The sequence below is a fragment of the Triturus cristatus genome, chromosome 11, assembly GCF_964204655.1.
Source record: "Triturus cristatus chromosome 11, aTriCri1.1, whole genome shotgun sequence".
NCBI classification, from domain to species: Eukaryota; Metazoa; Chordata; class Amphibia; order Caudata; family Salamandridae; genus Triturus; species Triturus cristatus.
Window position 1 is genome coordinate 1,085,873,997 of NC_140594.1, and position 15,241 is coordinate 1,085,889,237.

At 41.4% G+C, this 15,241-nt stretch overlaps 1 protein-coding gene across 4 annotated transcripts in view; it reads left to right on the forward strand.

The window, feature by feature from the left end:
- Positions 1 to 15,241, forward strand: part of PLD1 (phospholipase D1) — a 422,898-nt gene that overhangs the window by 339,547 nt on the left and 68,110 nt on the right. For all 4 annotated transcript variants that reach the window (XM_085635446.1, XM_085635443.1, XM_085635445.1 and 1 more), the window contains one exon: positions 14,950 to 15,038. In XM_085635446.1, the coding sequence (XP_085491572.1) occupies positions 14,950 to 15,038 (89 nt within the window). The remainder of the gene's footprint in view (positions 1 to 14,949; positions 15,039 to 15,241) is intronic.

The window sequence follows — 15,241 nt, forward strand, 5'->3', positions numbered from 1 at the left end:
CCATCTCTATATTGTTTAAGAATTGCTCCCAATCCTTTCGAACTAGCATCAGTTACCACCATTGTCTCTTCACCTGGAAGAAATGCCTGTAACTTTGGTGCATCTTTCAAATTCAATTTCAATTCTTCAAATTCTTTTTGGCATTCATCTGACCAAATAAATCCTTTATTCTTTATCAGCAATTCCCTCATTGAAAATGACTTACTTGACAAGTTATTAATGAATTTTCCATAAAACTCCACCATCCCTAAAAAGGAAACTAGTTCTTCTTTGTTTATTGGAGCACCCAAATTCACAATGGTATCTACCAACTCTTTTTTTGGAATCACACCCATAGAAGTAATACAATGACCCAGATAGTTTACTTCATTTACCGAGAATTTACATTTCTCATACTTTAACGTTAGGCCTGCATTCTCCAGTTTCTTCAAAAAACATGTTCCAGTCTTAAATCATGTTCTTTTTGATTTGCACCAAAAATTAATAAATCTTCTTGGTAACATTTTACCCCTTTTATGCCTTCTAAGATTGAAGACATTATTCTCTGTAAAACAGAGGCTGCACTTACCAAACCAAATGGCATTCTCCTATATTTGAACGCACCCATAGGAGTGATAAAAGATGTTAAAATCTGTGAATTTTCAGTAAGCTCAATTTGGTGATAAGCTTGTGTAAGGTCCAGTGTCGTGAAAAATTGAGCACCATCTAAAGTAGACATAATTTCATCTATATTGGGTAAAGGACATTTATCCACAACCATCTCTTTATTCAGTGAGCGAATATCAATGCAAAGCCTAATCTCACCATTAGGTTTGTTGGCAACGACTACCGAAGCCAACCACTCAGACGCTTCTACTTGAGTGATTATACCTTGTTTTAACAACTTATCTAATTCCTGTTCCACTTTTTCTTGTAAAGCTACAGGTATTCTTCTTACTTTAGCTATAGAAGGTTGTGTTCCACTCTTAAGTTTAATATGTTTATAGCCTCTCAAACACCCTAACTTGTCTTTAAATAAATTTGGAAATTTTCCCACAACATCAATCTTGTCACCTACATCTAACTCTTGAATCTGAATCTGGGGTTCAGCATTTGGATTAAGCGCGACACCTAACAACCGTTGATGTGGCCAGCTTAATAAAACATCTCCTTTGTTTGCTACATACACTTTACCTAAAATCAATTTGTTTTCCATCTCAATGGTAGCATTGAAATAACCAAGCATTTTTATGGGTTGACCACCATAACCACCTGGACTTGCATCCATTTTGTGTAAAGAATTTTTCCTTTGAAAGCACTTGTAGAAAATGTCTTTATCAGTAATGGTCAAATGTGAACAAGAATCAAATTTCATTTCTAAATCAACTCCATCAATTTTTACTTTGCCCACAGGATGTTGATTTGAAACATCTTTGTTAATTTGACAAATTACTTCTTTTACTACTTTATTTTGAAACTTTTTCTGCTTGGTTTTGCAGAATTTCATAAAATGACCTTTTTTCCCACAAGCATGACCACTAACATTCATCGCTGGACATTTTTTATAATTTGCTTTATGACCAGTCATACCACATCGAATACACACAAAAGAGGTATCCGCACCTTCTTCTTTTTTTTCCTCACTTAAAGAAACGGAGGATTTACCTTCCTTCACCACACACACATCTTTTTGCACATCTTCCATAGGATTTTCTACTTTAGTTTTCTCATTTTTCAACTCCATTACACACTTTAACATGTGCTCTACCCTTTTAGCAATAGAAATTACCTCTTCTAAAGCGGGTTCATCCTTAAGCCACAACTCTTCCCTTATTTTCTCTTCTCTTCATTTCAGAACAAGTTGATCTTATTCGTTCTTCATTTAGCCCCCCAAACTTACAGGTTGAAGCAAGCTTTCTTAAAGCCGTTACAAAATCTTCCACTGATTCACCCTTACCATGAGCCCTTAAACCAAAATGATATCTCCCCATAATGGTGCTAGTCCTGGGCAAATAGTGTTTGTCTAATTGTAAAATGCAAATTTCATATTCATTTAAACCCCTCTGTTCTTCATTTGTTAAATCTGGTAAGTTCTCCAACACCTCCTGACCTTCACCACCTAAACAATGCAAAAGTAAGGAGTGTTTCCTTTCCGCACTTAAATTGGTCCCACATACTCTTGCATAGTGCGCAAATATTTTCTTCCATTTACTCCACTTCACTAATGGTTCACCTGGACTAGGTAGAAAAAACGCCGGGGGAGTTACATTTTGCATTTTGAATGTATGTATAAACACACTGCTAAACCCCACTATACTCAGAGCTTTTATATAAAAAACTATAATGCAGAGACCTCCAATGTTACACTTGTCTCACATGTACTGATTCACCTTTTATAAATTCTGCTTATAATGCTCCCATCATGAATTCTTCCACTTATAAATATATATAACGTGTGTGTGTGTGTATATATATATTTATACATAAGACATTAAAATATTGTTCACTCAAAGTACTACTTCACTTTTCCCTTTGAAAAGCTTTAAATTCTTTTGAAATATACTCCTTTCCTTTCAAGGTAAAATGTAAATTGATACTTGTATAGCGCACTACTCACCCGCAAGGGTCTCAAGGCGCTTGTACGAATACCGCTGTGGAACCCATCCTGGCTTTCCCTGTGAGGTGTCCACTCCTGGGCACCCCCAAGGTGGAGGCCAGGCATCCTTAGCGTTGTGGGGGCCGTTGTGGATGATTAAGCAAGCTATTGCCCAGAGTTGCAGAGTGGGACTCCATGATTGGAATAGGCACCGAGGCGAGAATTATCAGGTCCGTGGAATTTTTGAGCCCAAGATCCGCCGAGGCGGGGAATTGAACCCTGGTCCCAGGCTAGACCTCTGCATCAGGGTCTGCCGCTCTAATCATTGAACCACACTTCTCCACGCAGTTTAAGGTCAAACCTTAAACTGCAACTGCTGACCTCCAGATACAGATTAGTCATTTCACACAGTAATGTGACTAACACGCATTAATCACTTCGACTGTTTTTCCTGCAAAGACTTGTTCTCCTTTGTTTGTTCTGACACGCTGACACGTGGTCAAATGACGCGCGTCGATCACCGAATCCAAACGCAGAATTCTACTGCGTCACCATTTGCTTCTTGCCTCCCAACTGCACGGAGCTCCGGACTCGCCAACAACACTAAACCAGACCTCCCTCGATGTAGTCTTGTCTCGCCAACTCGCAGCAAAGCCTTTTAGCCCGGACAGAACAAACAGCACGAGGATTCTTGCCAGCACCAACAGCACGATTATTCCTGCTAGCACAATGAATCCTGCCCCTCGTCACACTTTTAAGGTATGCAATTCCTGCCGTCGGGGAAACTCGAAACGGGCTTCCCTTTTAAAATTCAGCCGCTGGAGGGGAATATTTAACCTTTCACGAAACGCTTTAATGTTTAACTTGCGCATATGATGTTCTCTAGTCCACCTGATTTCTCCGGAAAGCAGCTTCCTTATAAGTTATATTAAATAACTACGTTAAGCCTCCCTCAATCAGATTAATATTATCGCGCGCAGAATACTCTTTATATAAAACAGTACCTTGACCATCTGTTATGCCAAAACGTTCCGCAAAGCTTTAAAACTCGATGAACAGTTTCTTTCCGGTCTTTAAATCTTCCGCTGAATCAGAAAGTCACGACCGCTGATGTTGAGGTGTATCCTTCATTCTTCCTTTTTTATCCCATCAATCGTCGCCAATGTAAAATTATGATAAATGAGGTACAAAGGGTAAACTTAGTAAGGAGGTTTATTTAATAACACCTCAGCCATCAGACCAAGAATCCAACAGACCCACCAAGCATGAGTTTTTCTGTCATTTTGCAGAGTTCCGCGGATTAAAACTCAGTGAACACTGCGCAAGCCTAGCCCTGGGGCCTTATTATTGGTTAGACCTAATATGCCCTTATTTACTTCACCTAAATTGGATGACAGATTTGAAATCCCTTCCTCCAGATGCCCTCCATTACAGTCATTTGTGGGGCAAATACTGTTATGGTTTCTCTTAAAATGGGAAACCAAACTATCTTCAGTGATGTCTGACCCAAGTAATGCTCCATCGTCTGATACAAGAAGGGGGTTGTTGATTATGCTCCAAATCCTAGCACTAATTCTCAACGTTCTAGCCTCTAATAGATTGTGACACGCTGTGTCCCTTAATGCATTCTTGTGTCTCACAGCTTCCGGTTTATAAATCTTGATGAGGGCAACATCCCTTTGCTTGGCATTCAAGGCACACGTTAAATTTCTTACAGCCCGGGAAAAACTCCTCTGTCAAACCATTTAGCCTCTGCTTTGCACTGCTGGGGCATTGGGACATCAAAAAGGGCTGACACTGTATGGGCCCCAGAATCTCTTGAGGATTAGAATTACTGGACAAACAGATTATGAGCCCAGTTTCACACCTAAAGTAAAGTGACTGATTGAAGCTTATGGGAACTACTTGAGACCACCTAACCCTTCTCCTCGGACTAGTTGCCTTACAAGTTGTTCTAACCCCTAAGGGGCTCTCTTGCATGGCCTGGGTCCAACATAGTGATAGGCTAATTGGATTATGATCACTAAAGAAGCTCTGTGGAATAATGATGTGTAAAATATTAAGAAAAATGGGTGCTGAAACAAAGATGAATAATTTGATTATCTCACCCCCTCCCTGTAAAGGTGGGGGTTGATATCCTGTACTTCAGAAGAAATAAGCTTGTCATTAGAGAAAACAAGATTAGATTCGCTCAAAATGGCATTTCACAATGTACCTTGATGAAAATGTCCCATAAGCAAACCAAACGGGGAAATTCACCATTGAGCCCTATTAGCTGCTTCCAAAGGATTCTCACAAAGGTGAATATTAAAATCCCCTGCAACAATAATGTTAAACACAGACTTTTTGGTCCATCCCACCTGACTCTGGTAAAGAGACCAAAATCTGAATATTACAAACATCACGCTGAGGAGCTCTAGCATTATGAAGGTTCATCAGCAACGTTTTCGAAGTCCCTGCAAGAGAAAACGATAATGCCTGAAGAGTAGTAACCCCTGTGGAAAGTACTTCAGACCTTCCATTGACTGCCAGGGATACAAAGATAACCAGGCTCCTTTGGGTCTGCCAGCCTGGAACAAAAAAACAAATTAGTGGTAGCCCACGTTTCTTATAAGCAAATCACCCCATATCTTCTAATGAAGTTTATCCAAGTCTCATCCTTACATTTGGCATTATTCTTTTTAGATCAGTATTAGATTTGCTTCCCAATTTTCCAATTCAGTCAACAACAGGAGAGGTGGTTGGCACTGTCTAGTGCTCTAAATCTGTCTCTGAGGTGCATAGAAATTAAGGAACACAATGGTGTAGTGAGGATGCAGTTAAACCTGCACAACATTTTATTTTCGTCTGTGTAGTTCTGCATAATTTCTGTAAAAAACGCAGTGTTTGCGATTATTGCAGTACAACACATCACACAAACAGACTTCATTTGAGTAAAAATCTAATTTCGTGAACATAAAAACAACCGAACGAACCGAGCGTGAATGTTATACACAACATTCTCAGTTTTGTGCAGTTTTTTAGTGCAAAATTCCTCCTCGCGTATTTTGGCTTCTTTTTGCACTATTTTGCATTTCATGCTGATTTTGCTTGGGCTTGGATACATTTTGCCTTGAGTATGTTTTGCTCTCGGTTATTTCCACTCATTTCTCATTTACACCTAAATGTTATTGTCTATTGTCTCTTATGCAGTAAATGAGGCATCAGGTCATGTGTGTACCTTCCAGACTTATTAAACCAGCTGGGTACTGTGATGTGACAAACAAGCGGAGATAGATGTGGCATGACTTGAAGTGAACAACCTGGACAGCCCAAACCCTGAGTTGGCTGCCTAGCCATGGTATCTTTTATATGCTGGGGGTAAACATTCTATTGCAGTCACCTTCCTAGCTGGCATGCAGAAGCTGTCATCAGCTGGTCTTAGAGGATGAAAGGTAAACTTGCAAGCCTGAGATGCCCTGTGCCAACTGCAAAGGGAACAACATTTGATGCTTGGCATAGTAAACATCAGTGATTGACTTGTGACCCACAGAAACGTAGCAGAGAAATTGTTAAGGATTATTGATAAATGATTGTATGGATACGTTTTTTCGCTCATATTTTATGTCTTTTAACATTAGAACATTTTTAATTTTGGATTTGGACTCCGGAATTCTGGGCTACCTTTCTTTTTAATTAATTATTTTTTTTGTGCGCTAAATAGGCTGAACATTTTTATTTTAGCCGTGTTTATAAGGGCAGCAATTAGCAATGCAGATAAAATGGACTTGGTCTCGAGGCCCATGTCTGCATGATTACACATGCATGACTTTACACAGGGCAGGTTCGAGTTTTTATGGCTAACATTATTGCCTCCATTATGATTGGTGAAGAGATCGAAACTCTTAAATTGTCTGAATAGCATGTCTTTACTATGAAGCTTCTGCGCATTAAACAAACCCCATATATGCCTGAAATCTTCATCATATCAAGGATGTAGCACTGAGAAGTAAGGAAATCCATCACCTTTATTCCCGTCGTTCAGAACTCTGAACCAGTGGAGATTGTGACCAACTCCTGGGGTCCCTTTAATTGCGTTTGGACCTTTATTTGTTTGTGTAACATAAACCCACTAATTACACTCCACTGGGCTGAGTGTAGAGAAGTTTAATGATGAGTACCTTTAGAATGAGTCTTAAATTCAATGCCACAAGCGTAGTGCATGTTCAGAAAGCTATCACTCTACTGTCAAAACCTCAAACTCTTGTGCATTTTGTGAATTCTAGTATCATAATTTCACTTTTAAAGTGATTTGGAGTAGGCCTGGGTGGAGTTCGCGGAGTTCCGCTATGCAGAACTCTGCAAAGTGACAAAAGAACTCCACGGAGTTCTGCAAGGGGTGGAGTTTCGTAAACTGTCACTCCGCTAAGCGGAACAGTTTTCTGCAGTTCACCGCCCGGTCCTAATTTAGAGCAGATTAGAATGTTGCAGTGCATGGTTCTCAGTTTCCAGTTAAAACTATGGATTAAATAAAATGCACAAACTGTGTTTTAACATAAAGGATTTTATTAAATGTAACTGCTGGTTGGGTAAGTGCCTAATTGGTGCTCACACATGCACATAAGCATGCCTACCTTTCTAATAGCTACTTTTTCATACGGAAACACTGTAAGCGATACTTGTTTTGTGTTTATGTAATTCTGTATTGAATATCTCTGCATGTTAATACCTCCTCTTTCGGAACATTAGGACTATTCATGGGTTGATTTCAGGTGGCTCATTTAACCCAAGATCCCCCCCCCCATGTGCCATTTAACAACAATCCCCTTCCTTACATTCATACCCAAACAGCACACGACTGACGGATAATATCATGCAGTTCCTCCGGAGCTCAATGACATATCTTGGCAAAATTATTGATCAGTAGTCTTTACTAGTGAACGTTATTGTTGCAGATTTTTTTTGTATCTCCTTTTCTTTTTTTCTTCCATTACGCTCATCAAAAAATTGAAGCTCCCTTTTATTCTTCACCAGCTCTTGCCCGGTCAAGCAGTCGGTCCTTCATTGTTGTCTTAGATTTGTGTCTGTCCCAGTAACATCTGCTTTGGGTTTCCAAGGGATGTTTTGTCCTGACTTTGTGATATTTCGAACTGAGGTGTTTAATTCTATGTTAGTGTGCTACCTCATTGGATCAGCGCTCTGCCTCTTACATCCATTACCTACGCAGTGCAGAACACATCCTGCAAACACCCAGAATCTGATTTCATTCTTTAAACTGCATTAACATTTATTAATAACTTTTTTTCCTTCATTAGTTATTTTCGTTTTGGTGTCCTTTAAGGATATTATTGTCAATTTTAATAGTTTATATCTTCTGTACAATAACATCTCTAAGTTTGTGGATTATACCCAAAATGTTATGCCACATTTATTTAAAAAAAAAAAAAAGGTACGTTATCTTAACTGGAAATGTAGCTCAAGCTAGTGAACTTCCTTCTTGAGTTCACACTGCGTCGTGTTTTTGCAAGGGAGTGACTATTAAACACAATGCAGCAATGTACAACTTGGCTGACACTTCACATAACACTTGTTATGCTTCTGTTCCCAGCCACAGCCTATATATAAAATGAAAAGAAAATATTTATCAACTTATTTTTGCAAGAGCATGTACATCGCTGCAGTATGCACAGGTCTACGAGAACCAGAACAGAATCATTTAAAGCAAATCGACTAGTTGCACGTCTCTCTTTTAATGATGCATTATTTAGTATTTTGGCCATGAAAACGAAATGACCTCAACAGTTTCAGGAAGTCCGTAGATTGAGAAAAATGTGACCGCCTCACAGCGAACATGGTCTAATGCCAATTAAAATACACATCACAGATCATATGCAGCTTGTAATCTGTGAATGTGCAATATCACGGATGTTGTATCTCAAAAATTGATTCAGTGTGACATGAGGGCACCATTTTGGGACGGACTGAGCTACTTTGGCAAAATGGGAGCTGTAGATAGCCAATCGAGCGCACTCATTAGAATGTGCATGTCCCTGCAAATCAAGGCAGCTGGCAAATCCTACAGAAGTGAAACAATTCTTTCTGGTAGCTTAATTTTAAAAAAAAGTTTTTAGTTTATTTTATTATTGTTTTTTATTGAAGGAACATTGAAAAACAACTTTCAAAGTATTAAATATTTGAATCTATGCAGAAATGAAAGTAAATCAATAACAGCTGATTGTAGCATGGATTTAACCCTAAAAAGAAAACTGGTGAAACCTATGTATCATCAGCAACAACAACAAAAAAGTTTACATTCAAATTCATTTTTAAATTAAAAAAAAGAAATTCGATCTACACTTTGTTTATTCTTTCTTAACCTTTCAATTTTCGAAAAAGAAAATGCACTGAGCTTCCTCGTGCAAAACAGTCAAAACAGAACACCGCATAACAAACATAGTACAACACAACAAAATTGCATTGCAATAATTCAACATAGGCAGGCAACATCATTATGCCCTATGTCTCACAGCTAACTGCTCGTTCCGTTCATCTGGGTGAAATTCCTCAGAAGTGGAAGCAAGTGATAGTGCGAGCATTGCAGAAAAAAACACTAATAGACTCTTCGGTACTAGAAAATTTGCGTCCCATTTCGCTACTATCATTCTTTGCAAAAATTGCTGAGAAAGTAACCAACTAACAACTAGTTCATCATATTAACCTGAATGACTTGTTTAACCCCTCACAGTCTGGATTTAGAGCCACCTACTCCACAGAGTCAGCGCTGCTCCTTGCTACAGAAACCCTAAGGAAATGTGCGGATGCAGAGTGCATCCGCACATTTCCTTAGGGTTTCTGTGCTGCGCTGATCCTGTTGGATCTCAGCGCAGCATTTGACACCGTATCTCATGGTCTTCTTCTTAAAAGATTATGTAAATGCAGGGTCAGGGGCTCAGCTCTATGCTGGATGACGTCCTTTCTCTCATCACGGAGCTTCCAAGTTGCCCTGCACCCACATACATCCAAGAGCATTCCCCTGCAGCACGGGGTCCCACAGGTCTCAGTTCTGAGCCCCATGTTGTTTAATCTCCATATGGGCCCACTGGCAGAATTAGTGGAAGGACACAATGTGACTGTTGTATCATACGCCAATGATACACAACTGATTGTCACCTTATCTCAGAATCCAGAGCGGACAGCTCACCAATTCTCTATGTTTAGAGGAGCTAGCAGCATGGATGGCCAACCATTGCTTGAAACTCAATGGCAACAAAACTGAGGTGCTGATAGTCAGAAAGGCCCCCTCGATATAGACATCAGCATGGTGGCCTGAGACATTAGGACACATACCTGCCCCAAAAGCGGAAGTAAAGAACCTTGGGGTCTGGCTTGATTCTAAACTAACGTTTGAAGGCCAAATTCGTATGGTGGCGGGGAAATGTTTTTGACTCTTAAGTCCTAAGGAAACTCCTTGACCTTTTACCTATCACTGTGAGGAAGACAATTGTACATGCCTTGGTCACCTCCCAGATGGACTACGGTAGCATCCTCTATCTGGGAGCATCGAAGAAAGGTCCAGTCAATCCAGAATGCGGCAGCTCGCCTAGTTCTGAACCTCCCGAAAAGAGCAAAAGTTGCGAGGGCCCTGAGAACCTTGCACTGAATGCTATGAAAAAAGGATCACGCTATCTCCAGGCTATGATAACAGCGTACACACCGGCACAGAATCTAAGATCTAGAGGCAGGGCATTGTTTACTGTGCCGAGAATACAGAAAGCGAGGATGGGAGCGGGCTCCTTTGGATACAACGCAGCTAAGATCTGGAATAATCTGCCTGTGGGACTAAGCACTGAACCTTGTGAAAACATTTTTTGCAAGAGATTAAAGGCATGGCTGTTTCCACCTTCAAACTAGCATCGTGATTCTCTAGTGCCGACGTTGCCTCCGGATACTCTTTTAATAGCTTCTGCCAACCTTTTTGAGAGTCTGCTCTAGCGCGGGGACACACCGATGGTGTAACAATGCGCTTTACAAATGGATAAATTAATAAATATAAATATGGAAGCACAAAAAAACAACAGAACCCTTCACTACATCAACATTTCAGACATCAAATATGTGCAAACTTTCTTGACACATATTGCCACCTCCAGTATCCTGTTTTTAAGCCTGTGCTTGTGAAATCTATAGTATTTAATATAAATCTTAAAAGGGGCTTAAATCCTGCCCTTACTTTTTATTTGTTTGCGTGCTTGCCACTTCTTTCCCTCCATTTTTATTGGTAATGGTTGTTTGCCAGGCCAAAACCGTATTAAAAAAAAAAAAAAAGATTTGGGCCTGGCAAAAGCTTTATTTTGTCAGGTCGACCTGGCAGTTTAAAAACTGCACACTCAGGTTTCACTGGCAGGCCTGAGATATGTCTAAAGTGCTATGTAAGAGGGTGGCACAATCAGTGCTGCAGCCCCACCAGTAGCATTTAATATACGTGCCCTGTGCACAGGTAGTGCCACTTGACTAAGGACTTACAAGTAAATTTGCCAGTTGGGTATAAGCGAGTTATACAATGTTTCAAGGAGAAAGTACAAGCACTTTAACATTGGTTAGCAGTGGAAAACTGCGCAGATCCTAAGGCCAGTAAAAACAGAGTCAGCAAAACAAGAGTGCTGAAGGCAAAAAGGTAGGGAGAAAACCACGCTAAGGATGCCAGGTCTAACATGTGTCCTTCCCAGTTGAAAGTTGTGAGAACTACCAAACTCCTTTGGAGTTCTCTTCGCTGAGACCTAAGAACCTGGGGAGGCCATCAGCATTGGAGTGGTCTGTTCCAGGACAGTGTTCCACCATGGAGTCTATTCCCTGTAGGGAGATAAACCTCCTCGACAGTTTGAGATTCTCACCCCTCATCTCTCATTAGCCCTCAGAGGAGTCTGTGGTCTCTCTGAACCCAGAAGTGAGCACCAAACAGGTATGGTCTCATCTCCTTCAGTGCCTAGACCACTGCAAAGGCTTCCCTTTCTATTGTACTTCACCTTTGTTTCCAGGGAAGTAACTTCATACTGATAATGGCTACAGGTTGATACAGGCTCTTCGGACAAAAAGAGGTTGAGGAGAAGTTCTCTCCTCCTCTGCCCCATCATCTGTGACCAGTAGCATGGTTACCTAGGATCTCGTGATGTGGGGTTTGAGGCGATTGATGTGCTAAACCTTTAAAGGGTTCCTGGGAGTCTTGAGCTCCACCAAGTAGGAGACCTCCCTCTTGCGCTCTTTCACCTCATAAGGCCCAGACCTTGCAGGGCCCGGGGATTCACAGGCTCCATCACGCACACTTTTTGGCCAGGATGAAACTCAGCCAGAGTGGCCTTCTTGTCAAACCCGCATTTCATGACTTCCTGGCTGGCTTCTAGATTCTCTTGAGCTTTCTTCCAGAAGCGTTTCATCTGAGTACTGAGTTTCAGCAGGTAGGTGACCACATCCTGGGTGGCCTTACTGGGAGCTTGCCCCCAGAACTCCTTCACCAGACTGAGAGGTCCTCTTACAAGTGCCTGTACAGAAATTCAAAGGGGCTGAAGCCAACCACCTTTCTGCGGTACCTCCCTGAAGGCAAACAAAAGGCATGGCAAGAGGACGTCCCACTTCAGCCTTAAGAGCTCTGACAGGTCCATGATCATGCCTTTAAAGGTCTTGGTAAACCGCTCAACGAGTCTGTTAGTTTGGGGTTGGTAAGGAGTGGACAACTTGTTGGTTACCTCACACTCCTTCCACATGGGGATCAGGCCTGGACCTTTGGGTTGTCATCAGTTGAGCTCCACCTAGAAGAAAAAGGAACATTTTTGAAGATGTGGACTCTTCGCGACAGCAAACTGGCTCGTTCGTGACAAGACCGTGCTACCTGCAACGACTTCCAACGCAAAGTTTCGGTAAACCAAACTCTTCTTGCTGCAGCACCAACTGAAAACACAAGAACTGCACTTCATGCTACAGCATCGACAGCCTATGGTGACGGCCATCGCTAAATTCCAGCAAAGACCATCCGTGACGTCTGATATGGTCTTCGTGCTACAACAATGACTGTTTGCAATGCTCAGCCTACAATTCGTGCTTCAGCGAGGACCATCTGCGCCGCTGTCCCTGCTCCTCACGGCCTCCTCCACTGCGAAGTAGAATCTTCATGGCAGACTTTGAGGAGGTAACTCTTTCAGCAGGACTAACCTGGTCCCTGCATCCTCCCACTCTGCATCACGGTTGGCCTTAACTTGTGACTTTTACCTGGTCTTGCATGACCAGATAACTGCGAGTGGCGTTTTGTGCTTTTATGCACTACACCTATTGAAATCTTTGAAATTGTATATCGCTGGTTCTGCTAATTGGATTTTTATAGTTTTGGTGTCTAAAAATGTATTTAATTTTACTTTGTTTCTAAAGTAGTGTGGGTTTTCTTGTGTTGTGTTTTTACTTTATCATTGTTTGTGTGCTGCATACATACTTTACACATTGCCTCTTAGTTAAGCTTTACTGCTTTTGTGCCTAGCTACCAGAGAGTTAAGCACAGGTTAATTCAGTGACTTACAGTGGTTCACCCTGACAATTATTGTGGCTATTGCTTGAGAAGTGCTAACGCCCCCCATCGAGCAGCAACCCAGTTTCTCACAACTTCATACTCATCACTCTCATTTAAACTAATAGTTCATGCTTAGCATTAGATTTGCTATAATGGGGATTTTGTGAAGTCCAGAAATAACATTTCTGTGAATTGGCAGCTGAATGGCTATAAACATTGGACAGAGAAAAGCCTAATGGTAATATGTATGAGTTTGATAGTTTGGACAAGACAAGCAATCGGAGACCTTCTTCATTGAATGCTTTATATTTTAGTTGTTGGGATTTTTTGGCTATACGTTGCTGTTCATTGTACTTGCCACATCCTTTGGATATATGTGGCTAAAAAACTATAAACATAAGAAAGTCAGACAATATTTGTGATTGATGTACATGAAAACAGCAAAGAGGCCTATGCAATTTGATTGGCAATAATATTTCTTCCTAAAATTATTGTATCATCCTCTTTCTGTCGACTCCCTTTTAACTCGCTTAACCCCCCCCCCCCCCCGTCATCCTCTTTCAACCACACTCCGCCCCCTCCCCCCTCATTCTCTGCCTCCATTCCTGTTCCCTCCTTTTTCAAACTCATAATTGTATTAGATGTGGAATTTGTTATATATTTGTTCTTTGTGAGATAAGAACCAAAATTGAAATGGTGTTACCCGTTTACACGATTGAGGTTGTTAAATAATTGTCCTCTGTATATATGAAGTCAGAATCGCACCAGATCTAGAACATACATATCATTCACAGCCTCCACCAGTGAGTTACTATTGCCATCATAACGAAAGAGAGGCTTGACGGTTGCCTAAGGTAGCTGAGAAGGATCCTCAAGTGCACAATAAAATGAATAGAGCTCTATGAAGATGTGTATTGCTATTAAGTGGAATTTCAGCACTGAAGATAGCGTTGAAAAGGAGATCCATAGCAACACTGTTGGCATCATGTGTCACATCATCATTGACGTAGATGAAGCCTCCAAATGACTGCATGCGTATAATGTAAGCTTGCTATTAGTGGAACTACATCCTTGCCTATATAGAGCCCACTGAGCATGGCTACAGAATATGCCTTATAGGTTCTGGTGACACAAAGAGACCGGAGAAATGAGCCAAGCAGGAATCTAGTGGTGATGCCCTGTGTTCTGAGAAGGCCGGGAAAGCTGAAGGCCATGGAAATGGACTGTTGGGGCACTAGTGCTGCATGCAGGGCATGGCCGAGGTTTACTCCCTTTATATAGCGAATGTTAGCATGGCTCAAGGCGATGGCTCTAGGGGTGAGGGGGTCTGCATGAAGAGCGTGGTTAAATGTCGTGCCCTATTCTGAGAGCCTGCTGTGTATGGCTTAAGGTCCAGTCCAGTGGGTTCTGCAGCCAGAAGGACTGCACATAGGGTAGAAACAAAGACCTACAACTAAGAGCCAAAGACCACACCCTGTGCCAATAGACTACAGAGAGAAAGGGTGCAAGTTATGCTCAGCAGACTCATGGGTTGAGGGCTGGACCACAGGGTTAAGGACGAAGGCCATGCCCTGCTTCAGAGCCCACTGGACAAGACCATAGGTAATGCTTAGTGAGCTTTGTGTGCAGGGAATAAGGAATAGATGTGGCCTAAGCCACGCCTGTCCACAGATCCCACTGTCATGGTTGGAGTGAGACGAAGTGAAACAAGGATAAAGCCAAAGTGCATGCCATGCTCACAGACCCGCATGGGCAAAGGCCATGTCTATTGGGGTGTTGTGCTGGGTGAACACGATTCGCTGACAGGCGACAACATTAAAACATTGTTCTTCTTTTCCCCTAGAACCAGTTCTTTATTAGCTGCGCGGACAACAAAATCGTTTTCAACAAGATCGGTGACACAATTGCACAGAGGATTCTCAAAGCATACAGGTATTTCGTATGTAAATGGTGTGTCAGAGGTAGAGGCTAATTGTCCACTGTGACTCTATGAAAACTCCTAATGTGAAAAGTGTCATATGAGTATGTGTAAGTTCTCGTTATTTGTTTGCAGGTTGGCACAGGGTATTTATTTTTCAGCTACTTACATATGTGCGTTGAGGGATGGTTGGCCAGAAAGGAAACGAGTTTAAAAA